Source organism: Zonotrichia albicollis, chromosome 1 (genome assembly GCF_047830755.1).
Source record: "Zonotrichia albicollis isolate bZonAlb1 chromosome 1, bZonAlb1.hap1, whole genome shotgun sequence".
NCBI lineage: Eukaryota > Metazoa > Chordata > Aves > Passeriformes > Passerellidae > Zonotrichia > Zonotrichia albicollis.
In genome coordinates this window covers 19,076,540-19,102,878 of record NC_133819.1, presented here as the reverse complement: position 1 = coordinate 19,102,878, position 26,339 = coordinate 19,076,540, and the positions used below count along the sequence as shown (strand labels likewise).

The 26,339-nt window shown below is 37.2% G+C and overlaps 1 protein-coding gene across 2 annotated transcripts in view; it reads right to left on the bottom strand.

Moving 5' to 3' along the window:
• Positions 1–26,339, bottom strand: part of NEBL (nebulette) — a 246,373-nt gene that overhangs the window by 110,644 nt on the left and 109,390 nt on the right. For both annotated transcript variants that reach the window (XM_074535162.1, XM_074535159.1), the window contains exon 4: positions 25,184–25,291. In XM_074535162.1, coding sequence (XP_074391263.1) covers positions 25,184–25,291 — 108 coding nt within the window. The remainder of the gene's footprint in view (positions 1–25,183; positions 25,292–26,339) is intronic.

Genomic DNA, 26,339 nt, shown 5'->3' with positions numbered 1-26,339 from the left:
TTTACCAATTAAAATATGGAAAAACATTTCGCCTTTATGTCTGCTGTCTTATATCTCCTTTATTTTCACCATTCACGAACAGGGGGGAAAAAAGAGGGATACTTTTCCTAAATTTCACCTTTTCCTTATAACTCAAGTTTTAAAAACTGAGGTAGAAAAATGGAAATGGCTTCCGCAAGTAGAATGGAGAATCCATGTCCACTCCAATACAAGTGAATAAAGGCTGATGTGACTGATGTGACACAAGGTAACATTTTAACATCCTTCTTAACTTTTCTAGCAATTTTTAGTCAATAGGCAATCCACAAAAATTTTCCTTTTTTTTTTTTCTTAACTTAACAAACTTAGAATTGTTTTGAAAATGCACTTATACCTTTAAAGGCCTTTGAAATCCTTAATGACTTTGCTACAGAGAATTTTCTCTTGAGTGCCCTAGCTCTGCTCTCCCATATCTGTCTCTATTGTCCAAAGATGGAAATCAGACACCTGTATAGCTCTATAGACCCTGCAGCCATGAGAAGCAGTTTCACTGATGTGCTGATCATCTTCCCTACAAAGCAGGGGCTTGGATGCCATAAAGCCTTTTGATGTTGCAGAAATGTCCAAAACTGAAAGTCTGCTACTTCAAAGTTCTCCTGGTGTACTGGAAAACTCCAGTTTCATGCTGGAGGCAGATTTTTACCTACATGAAAAGGCAGAAGACAGGCCACTAGAAAATTCTAATGGATTCATAGCCCTTACAAGCAGCATCCACTTTTAGCCTATATACAGACCAATGAGAAAAGGACCACACCATATTTCAGGAGAATTTGATGAATACCCCACATGAAGAGACACATTTCTTTCTTTCAGCATTAACTATGTGCACAGTGATGCATCAAACCATTGGAACACTTTCAATCAAAATTATCAAGCACTACCTTAGAACAATTTTATAAGACAGAGGAATCAAGGATGAACATTAAGGGTGAAGGAGTAGTAAACTCTCTGATTTGCCTCTTGGGCAGCATCTTACAGGAAGCCACTAGATCACCTTCTTCAACCTCACCTTTCATCAAATTGTCTCCAGATACACAGAAATTTTATTAGTTTAAACCAAAGTAAAAGTCAATTTAATTATATCAGCTAAACATTTTGCAGGGGGATCAGATCTTAAATAACTTCCAGCACTATAAGAAGTACTTTTACTATCCATCTCCATTGACTTCCTACCTCCTCATAGACATTAAATATATGAGTCAAGATTCATAATTCTCTTGAATCAATTCAGAACTTCATTGTCACTTAAAAGAGAATCCTGTCCTCTCCCAGTCTTCCCACAAAACTCACAGGTGTTAACTTCCTGCACAGACGGGCAGGATCATCGCTGGCACTGTCACAGCAGACAGCAGTAGCATCTCTTTAAACAGAAACATAATGTTAGATCATCAGCTCAAGACAAATGTCACACCACAGCCTGAAATGCATCCCCATGGTCAGCCATCAATCCTGTACACATAATCAGCACTGAAGAACATCAGGTGTTCCACTCCTATAAATTTTGTTCTTTGCCACCCATAACTCCTGGAACATGTAAGTAAGTCTGTCTTGGATCTACCTGTTCTGCAACATGTTGACCAGGATTTTTTACCATGAATCCACAAATTGATGTAAAATATGAAATTTTGCCAATAGAAATATAACCATTACTTAGCCTTATAAGTTCATACATATATGAACATTTTCTGACAATCCTCATGAATAATCATCCGTGGTTAACCATGGCTAATTATCTTTGCTCTTGAAAACATTCCCTTTAATTCAAACTTAAGTTCCTATTCCAGACAGTAGATCTTAGTTTTGCTTTCTTCAACACATACAGTATCTTTCTCCAAACAAACATCCTCTCTCTTCACAAGATCTTTCAAAACCATGAAATCCTTTCAATACCATGAAATCCTTTCAATATTTTATTCAAGGACAAAAAAAAACCAATTAGCTTAAGGATAAAAATATTGCCTAAGATTAATCCTTTACCGTTTCTGCAAACCTTCACTACTTTGTTGAGCTTTTCAAATGTATCCATCAGAACTGAAACTGCTGCTTCTACAGAGGAATATTGTACAGAGGACAAACAATGACATCTATAGGCTCATACCTGCAAGGACTATGAACTCTTCTGGTCCCTGCATAAGCAGCTGATACCAACCCTGTGTATCATTTGATTATTTTCTCTACTGAACTAACTATATCCAAACTCACATTCAAGCATCATATTGTTAGATTTCCCATTTGTTTGTTGAGGGAAAGTGATAGATCTTCTAACTTAAATGCTGAAATACTAAAAAGTGTATTAAAAAGTAGAGGTAACAGTAAATGGGAAAACAAAGACTTATTTCACAGTAATCTACCTGCTTTGCTTATGGACGAAAGATAAAATAATAAAACAACTATATAAGAATATATCATAGAAAGATAAAGATTATTTAAATCTGTTTATTTACAATTTCATTGCTTTGTTTATTATTTATCTTAGAGAAGATGTACAGGAAAGCAATATTCATTTATCTGTGGAGTCATGTCTGTAATAAGGGAACAATTTCAGGACAAAAGAAGATTATCCAGGACCTAAAGAAACAATAATGAATTTCAGGTATTTATATATTCTCAAAGTAGTTCTGCAATGTTTAGCACTCTTTATAGCAGAATATAAATTATAAGCAGCATATTATAATCAAATGCATTCATTACATGAATGCTGCTTAATAAAAAAATAGAATTTTCTAATTTGTAATACAATTACAAAAAACAATCAAATTCCAGCTCAGCTGCTCAATGGTCAGAACACAATGTCTATGAACATGTTACAAGTCAATAACAAAGTCAAAAGGGACACTAAGGGCAAAAATATAGATTTACCAATGACAGTAAGAATACAGTGATTATTCTGAACATTAGTTTCACTTTTTATCAGATTCTGCAGCTGCCCCATTTCTCCTGGGTTATTTTAGAATGTCCAAAGAAACAGTACTTGGACATCACAGACACTCTTGCTCTCCTGTGCAAGCCCTTCATATGTCGCTTAACTTCTACACTGACAATTCTTTATGTGTTGAAAGACCCAACAGCAGTGGATGTAGGCAGACCTTATAAACAGCATATATTTCTCCTGTTCTCTCTGATCCTGCAGCCAGCAGACATTACAAACCAATGAAGTAAAGCACAGGCAAAGGCAAGAGTAAATTGGACAGTTTAAAGACAAGACACTCTAAGAAAACAATTACAATCCTTCCAATTTACATAAAGATCAAGTCCCGGTTTCCACGGGGTTACGTTTCCTCTTACTAGCTGGTACATAAAGTGCTGTGTTTTGGATTCAGTGTGAGAAAAAAGTTGCTAACACACTGATGTTTTGGCTCTTGCTAAGTAGTGCCACCCTAAGTTATTTGTCAGTGTCTCTCTCATGCCCGGGCAGGAAGGAGGAGACAAAAACCTGGCAGGGAGTGCAACTGAGACAGCTGCCCCAAACTGGCCAAAAGGATATTCTACACCACAGAACATCTTTTTTGGTGTATAAACTGAGAGAAATGGGCTGGGAGGGAGTGATTGCTGGTCAGCTGGGTATCAGTCAGTAGGTGGTAAGCAATCATATCGCGCATAACTCATTTTTTCTTAGCATTTATTTCTCTCTTTTTGTTAATTTCATTTTTATTATTATTGCTGTTGTTGTGTTGCTGTAATTTTGTTGTTGTTGCTGCTGCTACTATTATTAGTATCTTTGTTGGGTTTATTGTTATTATTTACTCTGTTTTAAGTACTAAACTGTTCTTATCTCAACCCTTAAGTTTTACTTTTCTCCTCATTCCGATTTTCCTTCCCATCCCACTGGTGAGAGCTGCAGGGAGTGAGTGGCTACCCGGTAGAGAGTCACGAACTGGTGTTAAAAAGAGCAATAACAAAGAGAGAGGAGTAAGCTTGACTTCATACATGCAAGCCACCATGAGCACACACAGAGAAGACATACATAAAAACTTTGAAAGATGTCAAGAAAACCCAATAAAAACACTGTAGAAATGAGACTGAATACCATGATGATTGTATTCAGCCTTGATGATGGTATTTTAGCCTTCAGCATTTGTAAGCCTCTCTTTCTCATACAGATGTTCGCTTTGTCCGCAGCTTCCTTGCACCTCTCTGCATAGCACAAGATGGCATTTTGTATCCAAAGCCCTTCATTGAATTCAAGTACATTAAAAAAATTCCGTCTCAGGATGGTAAGAAGTTTGGCACAGAATAAGATACAGTCACACTGCAAAAAAGGTGAAAAGATCTCAAGTCCTTTCAAGTATCTGTGGGAAAGAACTTCTCTAGGTCCCACACCCAATTAGGCAGATGCTGAAAGGAGCAGGACATTTTATAAGTGTTCTCTTAGCAGCTAACAGCACTGATCTAGGCCACATGTCTTCTCTAAATAAAAATATCAACTGCACACAGTTTATTTAAATCCACAGACAGGAGACCTTGTCATATCTCTGTCAGGACTGCTGTCAAGTCCCAGCTTTATTGATATGTCTTCCTTTTGCAAATATCTTTATGTGGTACTAAAACCATTTCTTTCTCACAGATGAATGAACAGTTGTGGCTCCAACAGCTCAACATTATTTTACAATCCCCAGGATCATTTCTGTTGTCCTCCCTTGAACTCTACTCATCTTTTTCAAATCCACCTTGCCATGGGGACAAGGACTACCACACTCAGGTATCAGCCCTGATTCTGTACAGCCTCTGCTGAGAGTATTGTGCTCCTTCTACCCAGTGGTGTCCTCACAGAACCTCCAAGGATTTCACCTTATCTGCCCCTGTGCTACAGTGACAGAAACAACTAGAATGACTCCTACATTTCTCTGGCCTTCAAATCCAGCTCTCATCCTGTGGTAAGTATCATTTGACTTTCAGGTTCACAAACTGATTCTTTTACATCTGACTATTAAAAATAAGTATTTTTGGAGTTTGACCATTTAACCCAGAATCTGAAATCACTCCATAAGGTTACTTGTTGAAAGATCACCAAGTTTCCTTTTACCTCTGGGATTATTTAACTTTGCAGCTATCATTAATTTCCCAGCAATCTTGTCCACTAGAGCACCTACAAAATCAAGTCTTTAATCAAGGACTAGCCACAGGGAAAACTATTAAAAGCATCCCCCTTTGAGATTCCCCTTTGATAACACTACACCTTGAAATCTGACAGTCAGCCATCTGCCACATGTCTCGCTGACCACAAACCCTCCTTAAACAGTATTGTGGTCCAGCTTCAGATCTCTCACAGAAGTGGGATGGACTCCTCTTTCTGCTTCGTTCCAAAAATACTGTAGCTTTTTATATGTTGTTGTAACTTTAGAAAGCCTAAATCCCAAATGTGAAATAAGAGTTTACTTATTTTAAATACAAATTCAACATGTAAAAACACTTCAAAAAATTGGAAAGGATTGGATTAGAAATCACATTCCTTTGACTTGAAATAAAAATGTTGGCAGAAGTTATCTTGGTTATAGCTAAAAACTACATTTTAAAATTATCCTTTATTTTTAAAGGCTTTATTATTTTTAACTCTGTCAGCCATTTATAATGGACTTTTCCACCTTTTTGTATTCTTTGTATTTAGCTAGGAACTTATATTCAGCATTAATTTCTTTCCATCTATTATATAAATGTTTTTAATTTTATATTTTTATTAAAATCTTTTATAATAATGTTTCATCACTGCTTCTATAAAAAGACAGAATTTAAGAGCCTCTAGTACTGGCTTAGACCAAAGGTCCATCTGGCCTAGTGTTCTTTATCCAAGAATGGCCACAAGCACTAGCTGGAAGCAGTAGGGACAGGGAAAATATATGTGATATTTCCCCTACATATACATTCCTTGACTCCAGTTGTTTTCAGTCTGGTGTATTTCCTCAACCTGGTATGGGTTTTTCTCATTCTGAAGCACAGTTTTTTCTCAGGGCTTGCCTTACTCTTGAACTAATCTAGGTTTTTTGCACTCATATAAGACTTCTAGCACAAAAATATGTCATTTAATACTTTCCACAAGGAAGCACCTCTTTCTTTTTGGTTTGCTTGCCTTCTGATGAGCTTCACTTGTTACTTCCTAGTTCTTGCATGAGAAGACAGAGAAAGTAGTCACTCCCTGACTATACTCTCTATGATAATTGTGTAGAGCTTTCTACAACACTTTTCTGGATTCTTAAACCCCTTTTGTCCAGGCTGAAGACTCCTGTAACAGAACTCATTCATTCTTCCAATTGGATTAAATCATCCTTGGTGATTTTCCAGAATTTTTGTTTTCTTTTGAACATACCAGGACCAAAAACATTATTCAAAGTCTTCATGAAAAGGGAACTGCCACGGATGTATAATCAAGGTTTCTTTTCTTTCATTTTCCCTTTTTTTTTTCCTATTTATTCCTAATGCATAATGGTTTTTGACTGTTATCAAACACTGAGATTTTGTCTTCAGAGAAGTAGTTTATGAAAGGTAAAGGTCAGTGCAGAGGCCATTATTTTATAGATATAAGTTATACATACATATTTTTCTGAACTTACAATCACATTTTCACTTATAATTTTTTTGTTGTTACTCTATTCTTGCCCTACCCTGAGTAACTTGCCACAAAATAGTGTCATTCTTTGCTTATCTCCTCTATCAGACCCTTCATGACTATCACTTCTGAACCAAGACTGATTCTGTTTTGTGTCATGTTGCATTTCATTGCAATGTGCTTACAGTTGTGCTACATTTAAGTTAATTGCTTTAAGGTTAGCAAATAGGGCCTTTTAATAGTCCAAATAAACACACTACTGCCTGGAGCCATGGTCTGCTCAAACATACCTACTTAAATCAGATCATAGCCATAATAACTGCCAGTTTTTACATTGCCAGTTAATTCTTCTCCTCTATCAGAGTAAAAATTGATATCAAGTCTACCATATTGATTAAGGGACTGGTTTAATAAGTTGCCATCTGTTAAATTTATAAATTCTCCTCAGAGAGGTTGAAGTTGGCAATTAAAATCTGCTTCCCAACAGTTATATAGCTTTCAAGTATCCAAAAATTTTCTTAATACACATTTATTTAATTCTTTAGACTATTTCTTAGTATTCAATTTTTAGTATTGGCCATCAAAAATTTAGTAGCAAAAAGCAATTCTGCCAAGCTCTTAAACAATAACATTTTTGAAAATATAAGATAGTTTACACCTCTTTCACCAAGGACAAGCCTACCTTGAATGATCTCATTTCCTTTAAGAAGGAAACAGAGTGAAAGTGCCAGAAGGAAGCTGGCAGATAGTTACTGTACAATACTGATGAATGAATCTTTGTTCATGCGTTCTCTCTGCACAGCCAGTTTAATGACCTGAACAGCTTAATAACAGATATTGCTGTGTGCAGATGTTGATGTGAGGGTCTAAAATAGAATAAAATGGACAACAGCACTGCTTTTTTAAAACACACCACAGATTTGTTTCACTGCTCAGAGAGATTTCACACTATCAATGTTTCTATTCTTAAACACATTTTCAAAGAAAAGTTTACTTGCAGACATCTCCTCTCAGTTCTGCAAAGTGATTTTTTTCCATGTTCTGTTGCTCTTAACGTACATAACCCCTGTTTGTAGATTTCAGTATTAAAAAGCCTTGAGAAAATGATATTATGATTTAGGGGTTTTAAATTGCTTTTTCAAGACAGCACAGCTTGTCACCACATTGACTTTTAGCACTTTTATCAATAGAATTAATTTCTTTTTATTAAGACTACTTTTTAATGTTGTCAAGCAGGTTCCCACAAAGCAGTAGAGTTGGGAAACATCATCACTATTATCATAATTTCCATAAGAGAATTACAGCAAAATATACTGAATTAAGATATACTGGATTGAGCCAAAAAGTCCAGGAAAGGATAAAAACTAAATATTAATAAAAATAATAATAAAAAATTAATTTTTTTAAAAAGAGTCTTCACAGTGCCTTGATTTCCTTTATTCTAATTTAAGAGTGTTTCTAACCAACTTGTCAAAACTAAAGATGCATGAAGGGGAAGTGTGAAAAGTATCTGTGAAGGAAAGCACAGACAAAGCAGAGATGTTAGCAAAATCCTGTACAAGAACAAGACTCAGGATACCAAAAAGAAATTTAGTTTGAAAGACAAAGGAGTCTTTATAGATCACCATTTCAATGAGCAATGACTCTTTCCACTTCTAGATAGAAAATCAAATGTAACCAAGGACACACACAACAAAAAAGGAAAAGGAAAAGCAAAAATACAGATTATTGCTAGCCATGTGACAGCAGGCTTCTTTTAAAAGAACTATCATTAAACAAAAGGGAAAAGGGCAATTTTTTTTTAATGAGCTACTCACTTAAGAAGAGAGCACAGTAAACAAATTAGAATTTAAAAAATGCTGACTGCCTATGGGGACAAGGGTTATCAAAGTTAACTGTTGATAAGAAAGACTAAATAGCTTTTAGTACTTTAGTATTTTAGTAAACAGTGTTGTTATCAAACAATGCAAAAAGCATACTTGAAAATTCCTCTTAATACACAGCAAAGCATTACTTTATTCACCTCCAGAGTTCAGAGTCCACTGTTTTCATTCAGAAAGCTATTAGCAACAGGGGACTGCAAATTGCCAAGGTCATTTAGAGCAATAATTCTAACACAAACAAACTTTGCTTGGCAATTAATTATATGTCTGCTTCCAGAGAAGTCAGGGTTGCATGACTGCATTTGAGTAAATAAGCCATGCTTTCTATCGTCGGGTTTGATACTGCTCTAATAGCACATAAATGCAATAGTCCTTATGTATCTGTGCAAAAATCCTCCTGAAAAATCTGAAAATGTTAAAAATATTCTAGAGTTCTTAGGGAAATAACAGCTCCTACCTAGAGCACCAAGCCCATGCACACAGGCTTATACTGCTACTAGTCTGCTGAAGCAGAATCGTAACATGGCCCTAAAAATGGTTTGTAAAATAAACACAGAAAAGGAAACAATGCAGATCCAGTGTTGCAGTGAAGAAGATGAAACAAAATAAAACCAAAAAGAGTAGCAAGACATCCCCTCGCTTTCAGGCTTACACACAAGTTAAAGGATTTCCCTTTATTTAACAATCCACTGGCAAGGCATTTGGTGCTGGCCACACAGATCTACAAAGGCATTTGGTCTCCTGTACCCTGATAACAAAATGTCTTTGGAACAAGTACACAGATTAATTGTTCCAGTACACCAACATGAGAATGTACTTGTGCCTCTACATTTCCTGGCACTTTCATAATCAAAATACCAAGCTAATATGAGATTAACCCCATCCCAAGAAACACATTCCACCCCCATGAGATGCTACCAGAGAGTCTCAGGAGAATGAGCTGGCAGAGGACAGTCCCAGGTTAAAAAGGAAGGCAGGGCAGCACGAGGCACACCAGAAAACCTCACTGGCAAAACTGGCCAAAGATTACTAACTCAGATCTCTCATGGAAGTTACACCTCTTGCCTCCAGGGAAGAAATCCCACCACAACCCATTCGTGATTTGGATAGAGTTGAGTTGGCAAAAAGGAACTTTGCTGTGAGGTCAAACTAATTGTGACTGTTTAGATTTCTTTTCTTATGCTGGGCATCAGGAGAATGAGAGCTTCAGTTTTCTTGGTGGAGTTGGAGACAAAGGGATGGAGGGAGAAGACTCCAGTCTGAAAACTATACAAATACTTGATCTCAGCACTAAAAGATACACAAGACTTTGAGCTATGGTCCTTCACACATTAAACCTGTGGACCCCCTTTGGTTTTCATGTACAAACAGAGCATTTAAAGTTACAGTTAGTATTTCAAATTCAAGTTCCACCTATCCATTCTCTTTCTGAATGCACATCAATTTAACTGTGTATCCAGTAAGACTGAAGGTGATCAGCACATCACTTTCCTCTAAACTTATGAACTTTCATGCAATTTCCAAAATTCTGTACAAAATTGGCATAAGATATTATGAACACAGATGCGTGCCCCATGTTCAAGTTTTCCAAACAGGGACTCAGAACTGAGTTCTGCTTTAGCTCTATGAAACTTTGTATTAATTATCCTGATTTCTCTCTCTTTCCCTCTCTCTTCTTTCTACTTATGAAAAATAGGCATGCAAAGTGAGACTCTTCCAATGGCAGAGACACATAGGCAACACAGAGAGACAGCAACCTACTGTGAAACAGCAACAATGTGAAACAAGTGCCTCACAAAATCATCTATCACAAACTCTGAGCCCAGAAACAGGGTTCTCATTTCTGACAAATAATTTTGAAAGGTTCCACACTGCAGCAAAAGAATTGGCAAAATTTCAGCATCTTTCAAATAAAAAGTATCCAGGAACTCTTACTACAATAGGTCAAACCCAAGAGCTACATCCACATCTATAGTGAATAATAAGAAGACTTTTAACAAGGTCTTTAAATTTTACACTGCTTCATATACTCATATCAAGAAAGGAAATACAATTACCTGAGCTTTATAAAAAGCTGTATGAAACCAGCAGGCAAGGAATATCTCAAGGCTATCACCATATATGATATGTCACCATATGATCCTTTTATCTCAAAAACATTTTAATAATATTTTATCAAGCAGTACACTGCAAATCCTTGTGATAAATTTTTTTCATTGTTATTTTATATATTCACTAAAATTTCTAACATATCTGCTATTATGCAGATTTCTGTGTCCAAACTGAAAGAACCTAAGAATAACTATGCACTCTGAAATCATAAATATCATTATATGGACTGTCAATAATCTATCAAATTGGGCATAGCAGCTACAGAGAAGTAGTACAAAAAATAAGGTTTATGTATTAAGTTAGAAAATATGACTGATCCAAAAATTGCAAATTCAGACAGGTAGATCAGCTAATTGCACAAATAATTTAACAAGCTGTGTTAACAGAATGGTGCTGAAAGGTACCAAGAGGAAATACCTTAAGGGTCTGAATATGATTAATTTTATTAAGTAATTTTATTAATGAGGTATGGCTGTAAAAAATATTCTCTATGTAAAACTAATCAGGTTTGAGGTCTGGAGCAATCAGAGGGAATTAAATATTACTTAATGAAAAAATATGCTCTTCAGAGAATTTCTACTGCAAGTTACAGGTTTGATAGTTGGAAAGAGACATTCTTGCATATCCAAATGAATCACACAGTAATTGCAGGCCACCAAAACAGCCATGAAGAAAACCAAATATAATCCTGAAATTAATCAGGAATGGTATATTTTAAATCTCACAGTAGCAGGAAAAACATTCTCAGCCTCTATACTAAAAAAATGAGTTCTCAGCAGAACAGGCAGAGTCAAGGCTTTGTGGAACAGTGAAACTTTGGCAAGGGCACATGAAAAACTACTCACTTGTTCAGCTTCACATAACAAAAGTTTGAGAATGACACCTCTCTCAACACATAACAGAGGAAGAAGTGCCATGCAAACAAAAAGACAATGGTCGCCCTGCCATAAAGAACTATTTTGTGAAAATTGAACGAAGCTTCTTACCTGTAGCAGGTGAAATTAAGGAATTGTCTTCAAAAAGAGTAGGCTAAAGCTACTCTGTAATTAGATTAATACAGAGTTTGACATGGGTTTTGAGAACTCTCTATGATATGCCTTTCCTAAAGACAAGACTAGAGCTGATGACTCAAGACACTCCTTCTTGTACTCTTTCCTGTGCTCCCAAGTTACCACTTGGAAAATTTACACACACAAGTAACAACCACCAGCAGCCACACCATTCAGCTGTTCTACCATTTTCTTTATAACTTGAAAGAGTTTTCTAAAGGCCCTTAGCATAATTATTCCCATTTTATTGGAAAGGAAACAGAACTGAAGTAGCTTGACATAGGCAACAAAGCATGCCATCAGAAAGATCAGGAATAAAGAGCAGACTTCCCAAACCCAGTTGTGGTAAGATGTATTGCCCTGTCTTCATACAAATCAGTGATGGCTGATCCATATATTCAATCATGTCTAAGAGAACTTGTCTGGCAAAAAAGAAACACCTCAGGTAATACCTAGATAAACACTTAGAGTAAAAAAATCTGAAGGCTTTCAAGATCAGGCTCAAAACATGCATTACAAGATTTCTGAGAGCAAATACTAAGGACCTGCCTCAGTGGCCCTTACAATGCAATGTTCTTAAGTGCAGCGAGTAAAAGTGCTCATACAGTAGGAAATACTTCCTGAGACCCCTCTCCTCTGTCCAGGCATTTCTTGAAAACCAGTAAGAAACAGCCTGAGAAAATGGCTCCATTTCTGTGCAGTACATATCTGAGAACAGAAACCAAACGCTGAGCAGGTGAACAAAAGCCAGATCCATGGCATACATCCTAACAGCCAGCTTTATTAGTTTAACAGAGAAAGACTGTGTGCCTCACCTCTCAACCCTCACATTTTATTTAGAGTTATGTCAGAAAAGGTCATGTTGCAAAATATAAACAAATTGCCCACATGGAGCAGATTTCCTAGGATTCCTCAAGTTCCTCATGTTGTTCTGAACCACAGGAATATCTTTTCTGACAGACACAGGCCTACCAGATAACTCCTAAGTCTCGTTTATACCTGTGGGATATACTCAATTCCCAAGTCTCATTTATACATCTGGCATATATTTATATACTGCCCCAAAAGCAACAGAAACCAGCTAAATTTCTGGCTACCCTCTCCTCCCTCCTGTATCTCTCTCACACACACAGAGTATGCTTATTTTCTGCAGACCCAGACACAAAAAACATGGCAAAATTCAGTTCCAACATCAGACAGATGCAGTATGGCATCCCCAAAACTTCAGAGCCAGCATACCAGACGTGATAGCTCTCACAGATATCTCAGTTATCTACTACCAACATTTTGAGGCTTTATCAATTGCAGCCTGGCTCACTGCTTATATGCACCAAGCTTCCCTGTCAGGGGTCTCTGACCAGGCTAATTTTGCAGATGGCAATAACCACCTAATCAATCCATGTCTTTCTAAGTCCTAATGGAGCACCTGCACATCCAGGCATGAATCTTCCTCTTGACATCCTCCACAAACATAAATTACAAGTTTAGTGCATGCACCAGACAAGTCTCAGTGACCCCTTGACAGGGCAAACAGAGGTCATGCAACAATCTGATTTTCAGCGCCCACTATTTCCAGCCTTCCTCTTTCTGAATTTTAAAGCTTGGAGTTAGAATCACACTCAGGTCTCAAGGGAACACAACTTCCAAGTGATGTCTCATTTCTAAGCCTGATAACAGAAGCAATGTTTCCATTAGAAAGTTCTGCAGTGTAACAGGAGCAGATCTCTAGGGTGAAATGGTTCTAAGGACATAAAATATTTTACAAGAGGGGGAAGCAGCTATGGCCTAGCTCTACTCTGGTCCAATGGACGGGTACACTTTGGTGGTTGGAGCACATCATGCAGTTTATGAATCCACTTTGTATGCTTCAAGAGGGTCCTGCATTGCCAAGACAAATGTGGAAACATGATTAGGAGATTCACTTGAAAACCAGTAAAAAATGCTAGTGAGGTCAAAGCCATGTTACTCATGACTAATACCTTGTCTGCCAACTGCCACACCATGCAAAAACACTTGCATGTATGTAAGGAATACCCATCACATCCCAGTTACCTTTGCATCTCAGCCACCTCTTCAAAAATTCACCATTCAAGGCTCAGAAATGCTCTCTGGATTGTAACAGAAAGCCTGTGAAGACAATCAGAAGCCATGAATGAAGCCCATTGATATCCAAGGGGGTCTAGGGTCAGGTGCGTAATTATTAATCCTTTTTAACTTTGTACATTCAAGCCAGTTATGGCTAACCAAGGACACAATGGGCTGGATACAACTCAGTAGGACAGAGCCACAGCTGTGGGTAGAAACTGCACAAGGTACTAAGCTCACTAAACCCATTGGCTTCACTGATGACACCATCACTGCTCTGTCACTGCTCAGTAATGCATGCCAAGGCAAGTACTTGTGGAACCACCTCCCCTTACTAAGATCATTCAGTTTCCTGCTATCAGCACACCAGAGCCTTACCAACCCTGTCACTGCATTTGGAAAACAGCAGTTAATATTTCCTGATTAATTTCAGTTTCACAAGTTGTCTAATCTTTATTTCAATGTCTTTTATATTTCTAGTCTTCCCTGGTTCCTATATTAATGAGTTTCGCGTTTTTATTATATGCCACATACTTGCTTTTCTATTAAGTACATGCCTGAGTGCCACATTTCCTGCTCCTAGTTCTTGCCTTATAAGAAACTGTACAGAATCACATGCACTTCTGCAGTTACATTCTACCTGTAACTTAATAGACTTTTTCTGCATAATGGGGTGTTTTTAATAACAAAAGCTCAACCCTTTTGTGTCTTCTGAGCATTTTTTCCACTAATTTTCAATATAGGCTGATCATCTAATCTCCAATCCCACAATAAAGTCAGCTTTCTATAACTTTTGCCATAACTTCATTGATAATTCTGCTTAATTTTCCATCACCACCAAGCTTCTTTGAGCCTTTCATCCACTCCATTTCTGTTGAAAAGGACCCTGACTCCTAACTCAATTCAAGACAGCATGTCAGCTATCATCTGAGCCAGAAACACACACTGTGCAGAAAGGAACACTAAACAAAAGGCAATGCCAAACAAGTGACCTCATTCCATGCCTGCTACCCTTGCCCTGGTCACATCTACAGCTTGCTGGCACAGGCAAATAAAACCCTTGGCCCTTCCTCCTGTTCTCACAGCACTGCAGCCAAGGGCAGCCCAGCCCACACCAAGTATCGTTGCTGAGCAGGCAAGAAACCACTGCGAGAGATGAGATTGAGGCACCTCCACAGATCATTTGAATGCTTCACTTTCCATCAGTGGTACCTGAGGGAACAGCACAACTGTTCAGCTCTGCAACAAAATGGTAGCCAATCTCACTTAAGACAAAAGGTGACCAAGTACCTTTTTCCCACTTAATGATAAGAGGAGGGAGGAGGACCCTGCTCAGTATTGGCACTCCGAGGTACAGCCTGGAGACACCCAGACCTTGCCCCAGTACAGACTCTGGGTCTTGCCACGGGTTCCTCGTAAGACAATCCTCCACTCCTCCCTCAAAGACCATCTCTGCTGTGCCAATACCCACACCAGCCACACTATCCTTCTCAGCTACTCAGCCACTCACTATTGTGGAAGCTGGGAACAGCTCTCCTGTTATGCCAAACCCTATAAAAAACAGTTAACCTTGGTGACAGAAGTCACACACTCTGGAGTATATCTTTCCTCACAAGGCTAGAAAAATACTAGACTGGCCAAAGTGGGTATGGGTTCACTTTACACCACTATTCCCCAGTAAGAAAAAAGGAAGGCAAGACCCAGCAGGGAGAAGTTCAGAAAAGACTTGAAGTTCAAAAAAGCCACCCCTGAAATTATATTGTCTTCAGAGTATTTTCCCAAAGTCCACTAGGGACTGACATTCAGACCCCCTCTTTTCTGCTTGTGGTTGGCTTACTTAGTGACATATTCAGCATCTCCACCTTTATACACTGTCCTTTGTGGGGACTCAACCAGGTCACCACTCACCAACTCAGGGAAGACAGGAGAGACAGACACTCAAGGCAGATCTGGGGAGGGGTGGTGGGGGAGAAACATCCTTCAGTTTTCCATTAAAATAATGTGGTTTCTAACAGTGAGACCGTGTTGGTGTGAGACAAAGAGCCTTCCAAAAAAAGTACACAAATATCTCTTTAACTGAATCATTATTTAAATAATTACAAGAGCAGAAAGGGTTAGAACGCAATTGTGTGTCACTCTAATTTACTGCTTGGAGAAATAAACTTTTCTTGTGTTAGGATGGTTGGATGGTTAAAAAGTTCAGTCATTGGTTATACATATTACAGCGCTGCCTTTGTCACAACAAATATATCTACTGACAGCCTAGAGGAAATCACAAAATCACTTAAATTTGTCTTAACACGCAAAAAACAAAACAACAACAACCAAAAAAAAAAAAGTGCCACAGAGGACCAGACACTCCTGTTGTCAAGGTCAATGAAGCCTGTGAGCATCATAGGGGTGAGACATTAAAATCTCCAGGGATCAAGATTAAAGATGGTATTAGAAGAAGCAGAATGTTTTGTTCTTCAGCAGGAGGTTTAATGGTGCCCTAGCAACTGATGCAAAGCACAGAAGCATTAGGTAAGATGGAACTGAAAGGTAAAATGATAAGCAGGCAATGGACAATGAAATAAAACAGGGAAATAAGATATTATATTTACCTTGCAAGCATTTAACTACTCAAAGATCTCTGGAGGTGCCAATTCCTACTTCTCAACTTTTTGGCTAATTAATTTTTCCCATTTAAAAGCCTCATTTTAATTAGCTCCCAAGTTGAGCTGCCATGAAGAGGTTTTATTTTCATTCTCTTTTTTCTATATGTAAAAAAGACTGACTTCAAAAGTACGTACTCATTAAAAATAATTAGTGATTTAGATACCACTTAAATATATTCAAGGATACTGGAAAAATAAGTTGGGATTTTGTCATAATTCAGTTGCTTAGTATCACAACAGGGAAAAAAAAGAGCCATATACTTAAACATAAAAAACCTTCCAAGCAGGTTCAATCTTGAAGTCACTAGTGTTTAAAGACAGACTCACATCCTTTAGTCAGACAATGGACAGGTGCTTACACTTAAGACAAAACACAAAACACTTCATAGTTTTCTTCATTACAGCTTGGAATTTTTCCTTCCATAAAATACTGCTCAAAGAGGCATATGCAATACAGTCAATACCACAGCAAAATGTGGAAATGGCATACCTGACAATGTATTCCTCACATTTACATAGCTGTTTTAACCTTCAATCTGAATTTTCAGAGTTATTTTCAGTGAGTACAGACGTAAACCTTTAGATCAATATGTATCTGCAACACACTAATCTGTCAACAAGCTGGCAATTAGTGGTGACTAAAAATTAAGTCCATGAAATGTCATGCTAGATATTTGAAGATTATGTAGTTTTTTAAATTACTGATGCCCTTCATATAAGCCTCACCTTGCAATATGAATGTTATCACAAATAGAAAATTAAATCAGCGAGACAGAAATTTCTACTTCTTTCTTTTGTATTCCCTATCTAGATTATTCTATTTTATTATTATTTTAAGGCAGGAAAAACCCAAGAAGTATTTTTCTAGGCTGGATTGAACATTTTGCTCATCAAGGAATAGAGCAGTCTTATTGAATGGAAGTGTGTATCACATAAAGCAACTCATCAAAGCAAATACATGTTTAAACAAATACAGGTTCAACTTAAAATTTACCAATGCCAGGAACATAAATGAATGCAATGCCTTTGATTCTGGAGTGCAATGACACTGTTCTAGTTTACACAGATACATGATTTAACTATTTCTCTGTAATGCTGAGCTGTCTTGCTGTTTTCGAAAGAGAGGCATGATAGGACATTCCTATCAAAATATTTAGGTTATCACTTGATTCAATTCTACTTAAAGTCTACAGTTTTGCAACCAATTTACATTTAGCATTCATTTCTCATGCATGAGTTGACCCACTTACATATGCAGTAAATCCATGCCTTTGGGGATTTTTCTGGACGGCTTGCTTTATTTCCACCACACAACTCATTTTATTTTGTCAATACAGTGAGCAAGGTTACAGTCATCCTGTCAAATTTATTTATTTAAATTAGAATCAGAAAGACTATACTACTCCCTGTGGAACTTCATGGAAAACTTTTTGAAACTTTGAGGCTACATACTTCTGCTACCAACTGATTTCATATGAAAGCACTAATGCAAAAAAAAAGGCAATAGTTAAAATAATTTCTTCTGTAAACTTAAAAAATAGACTTCTGAAACTCTAGAAGAATATAAGAAACCACAACAATAAGCATCACATTATACTTGCCTAAGAAAAAGAGAGAAAAAAGATTTTTTCTAAGCAACCCTATAGAATAAAGCCAGATGGAATAAGAAGCAGCTATGTAGGCGTCACATCTGCTTGCTTTGACTATCAGAGATCCACTTAACCTAAAATATTTCCCCCTGCATCTCTGAGGATTCACATTTGAGAAGCTTCATTTGAGGTTGCTTACCATCCCCACAGTGGGGCTGCTGAAAGGGAACCTTCCCCAGGCAGAAATTGTCCCAAGGTCACATGCCATTCAAGTCCAAATAGACTTGTGTGCAACAGAAAGGAATTTCCATTTTACACAACTTGCTAATGTGTATCAGGAGCTTACCAGAACCTCAGTACAGATTTGCAGAGAGTGTTTCAGTGGACTTACCCAAAGGCCTCTCTGAATTGACACACCTAACACTCTTGTGGGCAGTGTGACATACAATAAACAGCACACTAACAGCATTATAAATCCTTATTGCTAATGCTAACCATTTTTCCAAATGCAGTTATGCCTTGGGCAGGGGTTTGTTTTCCAGCTTCTCAAAGACAAAATACTTCTGCTGTTTCCAGAGAAGAGTTATGCACCTTTCCACCTGTGTTTCAGAAGAAGCAGCTTTATAACAACATCACTGATAGACTCTAATGCTTCTCCTGCTCTGGATCAGGAAGTTGACCTTTAGCAGGTGAGGAATGTCTCCTCATTAGAGATATCTGTTTTACTACCCCCATGGAATATGGTCTATAACTGAATTATACATTGCTGAAAACTGAACATCTGCCCGCTCAGCAGAAATTTAACCATAGTTTAAGTCATCTAAATTATTCAGTTCCACCTGTACTGACAGTTTCATGCAGAATTACTGTAATGACTATCTGACATTCCAAAAAGTATCCTTCAAGTTGGCATTCTGGAGTCTAAAAATACTGTTTCCTCCTACATGTTGGGAGCTATTGTTATGTAAATCACAAGCATTGAGAAAGAGATACCAGAAAAGAGAATGTGAAAAAGTTATAGGAATAGAAAGAGAAGCTGATGAATCATGAACACACTGCTCTGGATTCTCAGCAATCTTTTCCTCCCCAACAAGCCACTGTAAAATTCCCTAGCAAAGGCTGTGCCTCCCTCTACATCTAATAGGAGCCTACACAGAAGATAATGGTTTACTCTAGGTGCTACTTACAGTATTAGCATGAATAATGTCTGTGCTGTAGTTCTTCATTTAAATAAGGACCACATATCCATATCTTCCATACTGGAGAATTCCAATATCTCCTTATTTCTTGGACAACTCTGAAAACAATGTAAATGAATACAGTTAAAGAAGTGAGAAAGAAGCTTTAATGAAAACTCCACAAAGAAGTTACAGGTTGTTTTTACAACATTTTATGGTGTGTAGAGTATCAAAACATACAATAAATAAACAGTAAATGAAAAAATATTAGAAAGCTGAATACTTGGTGACTACTGTCCTACACAGGGATCACAGCAAAAAGAAGTAACGAAGCCCAACAAAGCAGCATGCCACTAAATATCTTCAGAATTTTTCCTGAAAGTGGAGGTAAAGAATTCATTTGCATAGGAACTAATTTAACGCTGTCTCTAATTTTGCATATTTTGATAATGATCAGTAAAGAAAGATTTTTCATTTTAAGTAGAATACACCTTGAGATTTCAAAACAATTCTCAAAGCTTTCTGTTTTCTCATTTAGCACAAGTTCTATCTAAAATATTACTTACATTTACTTAGGTTCATCATTTCTTAAGAACATGCTCAGTCATTTTTAAAATTTCTGAAAGCTTACAAAGTATAAAACCTATGTAAAAATCTGCAAAAAAATACTCATGGTAATTGAAAATTAAGGTAATTCTTTTGCTAAGAAATTTCTAAAGCATTTATTAGGACTTTACACTTAGGCAGAATGATTTCTGAAAATCAGAAATCAAACTCCAACACAGAACTATTAGAAAGTCAAAGGACCCGAGGCTTTTCAGAATTTCCATTTCTATGAATCTACACAAAACAAGCTTAGAAGATCAATCCACAGAAAGAACAAAGTTGGACTTCATGCATGTATGTTCACTGCACAGGAGCACAGCAGGAACTCCACCTTCTTGCAGATACACCCATCTTAGCAATAGGAATGACACATTCAACCTTCTTGTTTCCAGACAGAAAAATGCTGTTCAACTCAAATGATGCTTAATAACATGAGTTACATGCAGATATTTGAAGTGCAGCTGTGTGGAATTAAGTCTAGAACATACCAAATAATAAATACCTCTTGGAGCTGCAGTTCATGTTAAACTGTCAGAGGTACCAAGGGCAGCAGAAGTAGCAGTAGCAGGATGCATCTGGCTGAGCACACCTGCCACAGACATGCAGCACCAGGGCACTGCTCAACAAGTGCTACTCCATTCATATTAGTCAACACAATTGTCACACATAAATAAATACTTATTTTCCCATTGAAAAAACAGCAAGATAAAAATCATGCTTAGGAATACAAGGACTCAGGAATAACACATTAATTACTTCAGAAGCAGTAAAACCCCCTAGAACAGCATAAGGTCTTTTGCATACAATTTAAAATGCTTACCCAGTCTCTCCATTGATGTGCCAGGGCTGGTTTTGTGAAGTGCAGACATTGATGCTGCTGTTAATTTCTCTTGTTCCCTATTCTTCTCCTTCACTTGAATTCAATGGAGGGAAAAAACCGCTTAGAGACAAGTATCTGCAGGCTTTGTGCTGTGAATCCTACAAGTGGAGCTCTGGGCCATGTTGTTAACATCTTCTCCTGCCAATTTTCTCTACAATCTGTTTTGGCAATTTAAGAGATCATTTTGTGTTTGAGCAAGTAAACAGATTGAACAACTCTGCCAATAGCTTCCAAATAGGGAGCCATGGCTCAGTGTCTGTCAGGGACAGTTTCTAATTGGAGATGTGCAGATGTGCACAAGCAGTAGCAATGTGGGTTGTGTCCTCCTTTAGTTGCTTCTGAAGATGTATTTTTATCACATCAGAGGTAGTGCCCAATTTCCTTATAATTTCTGTCTTTGTCCAGACAACAGGTGTTCATTTGATTCAAATTATGAGGGAATTCCTGTCCTCCTCTGCATCCCCTGAAGCTGTATAAATTTAACTGGAGATAGAATGCAACCCTTGATAATTAAAAGCCCCACACCATGCACCATATCTCATTAAAGACATTTAAAGAAAATTAATACACAGCTTTTCTCACTAGAACCCACATACAACACTTTCAAGAATGCTACAACATCTTCATACACTTTTTGCATCCAATAAAGATTTCACTAACTTCAATGAGGAGTTCAACTTGGGAAGCCACTCCTTTACCCCACAGAGGGATGATTCAGTGACCTTCTCTTGATTAACTCTACTGTCCTTCACCAAAATAGGATGCCTTGGAAATGTGTTTTTAAAAGCAGATTTAATCTGTTTTCTTATTTTCATACTGTTTTCACTTCAGATACAACCCAAACCTACTGGAAAATGAGTCACATGCAAATAAATGAACTGCATGACTTCATTTTGTTGTGTCTCCAGGAGAAGAAGGGCACAAATGTGTGGTGCTTCTTGCTCTTATGTGATTCAAGTTCATAGCAGCATTAATGCCAAAGTGAGGAATGCTTTTACATGGGCTCTTAATGCAATGAGCACAAGCACTGTGAAAGCTTCCATGCATCCTTCCAGCCATACAACCAAGCCAGCAACCTCTACTATCCAAGCACTGGCCTTTATCTTAATGAAAGCTTCTCACTCCATCAATTTGTATGGACACCTGTTTTCTTTTATACTTTGCAGACATTTACCAGAAACACATTTAAGAAAGAGCAACTTATTTCACATAGGATAAAACACACTTCAAGTCATACATTGAGACATAAAAGTGCAGTGGCAGTAAGCTGCAGCTCATTGCTGCAGACTGCTGAAAGTGTTCCATTTCCCCAAAGAAAATAGTACTAGATTGAGTTTCTACTCCCTCATTTAGCCCTTTGTCATGATAGACTCACATTTTTTGCCATCATCTTTATTTATTCTGTTCCTTTTGCCACCTTAATATCTTCCTTGCAAAACCAGTTTGTAGCTAGCTTAACTGCAAAATCACCTACAAAAATACATGGGGCAGGGGCTTTTTTCATTTTAAGAGTATTTGCATTCATTCTGAAAACCTTCTCAAAGTTCAAAATGGACAAAAAACACTACAAGGTCCTTTGACAAAATGTATACATTTCTCTGTGAGAAAAACATGCTTTTTTTTATGTATTGATTACATATTTAGTGCCAAAATATGTGGCATATCTACAGAATTTGGCTCTTCATGCTAAAAAAGTCATGAGATTAAATTTCAATCTTGTCTAAGAAGCATCACTCTGGTCCCGATTCCTCCATAAGAGTTATAAAATAAAGTCCACAAGTTTGGTCTAAATCTTCAGAGGAAGGATTGCTGGTGGCAAAATAACAATCAAAATTCAACCCCCTTTATCTACCCACACTCCTTCCACTACCCCCATGATTTTTTTTCCTCACAAGGTTTATATTCATAGCACAAGAGATTCTTTAAAAAGTCAGAGTAATGCGCTGACATCCATATGCTGCCAAACTTCATATCAGGACAAAAAATATACTCTTTTAAAAATATTTATGCCACTTAACATTTATTATAATAAAATTTATTTTGTTATTTATTCTCATCAAGGATATCTACACAATTAACTGTTCTCACTTACCCCTTCAACGAAGTAGTTACAATTTTGGTTCAAATAGGCTCTTTGAGGAGTTTCTAGTACTTCAAGGTGAAATCAAAACTAAATTGAAAATTAAATAGATATATTAATTGATATATTCTTCCATTTTTCTTTAACAAAAAAATTTAAATTATTTTAGAATTATTAAAGTGCTTACCTTTCAGTGTCTTGAAATCTTGATTAGATCCTTAGTCCATGATGTATACTGCTTATCTGACAAATACAGAAACTACTCTCTGTGGAAGGCATTTCTATAATACAGGAGCTTTCTACTTAAATTGAAGTTGTTGCCTATGCAGAATTATCTTTCTAGGATATAATGCTATAAATTAATTATTTCAGTGTAAACAGAAATTAAATGCAACTTCTTTTATCATGCACCTTTTAAAATTTCATTTTACCCTTCAAGACTAATTATTTCTAATAGGGTCCCTGACTTGGAATCTCTATCAGCTACATGCATAAAGTAAACAACTCTGTACTGGATAAATCAAACCTATATTGTAAAGAATAGCATGTTTAGAAATGAAGAGAAAGTAGTCATACAGGCAATGACCAAGGGTAAAAACCTGAAATAAAACCACTTTTCCCATTTTAAAAAGTTATTTCTGGGTCTGAAAAAGCAGGTAAGTATCTTTGGTTCAGGAACCAGATAGTATCATAAATCCTGGAACAAGATATTCCATTAGAACAGAAACTCCCTTGATCCACTCAAAAGCAGAGATGGGAAGAAAGCTCTTTCCCATGCCACAAAACTACTTGTTTTCATTATCTCCTTTTCCCACCACAGAAAACACAACGTGCTTTGAACAAGAGAGAGATAAGAGCATGCAAGTGAGCTGTGTCCTACTATCCTGTAGTCTGATGTTGAGGGTACTGGGCTCGGGAGGCCTGAATGGAATTCTTGGCAGGCCAATATCCCCAACTGAGCACCACAGGCCTGCTGCAGGGCGCTCTCTCAGCCTCTCCTTGGGGAGCAGACCCGTGCGAGGGACTGAGAGAGTGCCCTGCAGTAGGCCTGTATTCACCAGAACCTCGCTCGTTTCATCTCCTTGATGCCTTCCAGAGCTACCCCACAGAAAGGAATCACTCTTGCTTGAGGAAGTTATGTAGGTCAGGAGAGGACCTAATTTAACTTCCCGGTCTGAATAAAAAATGCAGCTGATTAAAACCAGGGAGTTGCTGAAGTTTCCCAGATCCCAAATGGAAGTCTTAATGGCCATGCTTTTTGCCACTCCAAAGAATACATTTTTCTCTCTTACAAGCCAGTAATTTCAGTTAGCCCCAGTATGAACATGAGATGAGCTTTTGTTCTCATCTTGTCTACACACAGGAGCAGTTGCACAGCTCTTAAATTAACTGTCGTCTCCACTGGCCAAGGCTCCAGGAAATGAGCCCAAATTTTTCATCTTAAAGACTGGCTCTGGACATCAAAATCTTAAATAGTGAATGCTTTGGCAAGAATGGTAAACCTCCACTGCTGTGAAAAATAATAATTTTTCAATTACTTTTTTCTTCAATAACAACCCAACCTGAAAAAAAGTTTTTCTTTCAAGTAAATAAATCCCACTATTTTTTTCTGATCATACTTACACTGTGTGTCTCTGATGCCTTGCTGTTATTTTATTACTACAGAGAATGATTGAAAAATATTTTCACAAAATAATCTATAGGGACAAGTTCTTGCAACAGAAGAATGATCAGAAGGCAAGTCAAGAAAAGTGAATAGTATTGATTCTGCATCTTTTCTAGTTCATACTAGCTCTTACCTATTTCATACATATCAGAACTTGCACTATGTATCACTCAATATTCCATCATGCAATAAGTTAAACATGCTACAAGAGAATGAAGTACAAATAAACAACTTTCTTAGCAAAAATACACTTCCAGAAAAGTCCCACTTTTTCAAACCCCACTCCTGTAAGCTAATGAAATACATTGTTTTGCTATTTGCCATTTCTTTGTCATCTTGCAGAGCATTGTCTTCCACATCTTTTCTTTTAAAACTCAGCATCAAAATTTTATCTGCAGCTAGAAAATTCCCTCTTGTTTGTTTTGCTAATTTTGACAGCCCCTGCTAAAAAAGAGACAAAACTTTTTAACTTACATAATCTATATTCTTTATATAAATAAAAAGTAAATTTAAAAGTTCCAAAAGTATTCTTACTCAATAAAAAATATATTAAAAGAGCAAAAAGTGTCAAATCATTTTAATAAAGAAAATACTTTGAGCATACTAGCTGAAAGTTGGAGAGGTGACCACACATTGCCAATGTGCTGTACAAGTCCATGGTATACAGTTACACACATTTCAGAATCTGACATACACAAATCAATCACCAAAATCAGACTGTCCACTCACGCAGACTTCATCGAAACCACCAACAGACACACCTTTTCTTAGACACACTATTTCTCCATCTACAATCACTTTAGGTTGCAGTCACATACATTACTGATTTGTTCCTGAGTCCTTTTCAGTCTTTGTAACTCGGGCGTATCGGTCACAATACTGAACCCTCTTCCTTTGCTTTCTTCAAAGTCTCTTTTGTATTTTACCTACAGAATAGAAAATACAGAAGAAAGGGTTGTTTTCATTTTCCACAATGCGCCCCTAGCAATTTAGCATTTATTTTCAGTGCAAATAAAGCACTTGTGAAAGGCTTTCAGCCTTTAAAGGAGAAGCCTGCCTTTATCCACTTACAGAGATAGACAGCAACTGGACAAAATTTCCCAGTGCCCAAGCTAATGCCTCCTGCAGGGGTGCCATGGGCTCACATCTAAGAATACTGCAACTGTGGAAATATTCTCTATGGTCACTTCATTCTCAAACCAGTTACCACAACACTGTAGCACTTACTCTTACACAAAGAAAAATAACTATAACTAAATCTGGAGGTCTTCTAATTCTTCTAAACTTCATATTTCATCCCCCAGTTATGATTATTCTACCAGTCTCTTTCCCAGCTGAAACATAAATTACACATTAAAAAAATACTGCATGAAAAGAGTATTTAGAATATCATAAAGTCAAACCTTTATAAGTTATGGAATGGCTGCTTATACAAGCTTAATTGGTCCCTCTTGCATATATGAATTTGGATATTGTCTTTAATAAGGTATTCATATATTATCCTTTGACAAGGCCCCCTGCTTTACTGTGTACACAGCAGAAATGGTTCTATAAGTGGTTGTGTCCTTTTTTAGGACCAGACTACTCAAATCCTACCATCAAGGTAGGAATATTCGTTTACTCAGAAGTTTTCATATAGCTCTCATCACAGCCATTAATCAATCTTCATATTGCACCCTGGAAAGTGGGAATGGCAATATCCATACTACTAGGACAATCCGCAAACTGAGGTAAAATAAACTTAATTTCCAAAAACATACAGGGGTCTCAGGGTGTTTGCTCTCTGATTCCTAACAGTTGAATATGTTTAAATTATAGGCTTGGGTTACCTCTACAGATAACCAGTAATTCTCCAAATCAGTCTGGGTGTACCCAATTTCAACATAAAGAAACAAGACAAATTCTTCAAAATCTTAAGCCACTGTTGAGGAACAGACAAAACTCAGCATCAATGACAGAGTCAGGACCCATGTC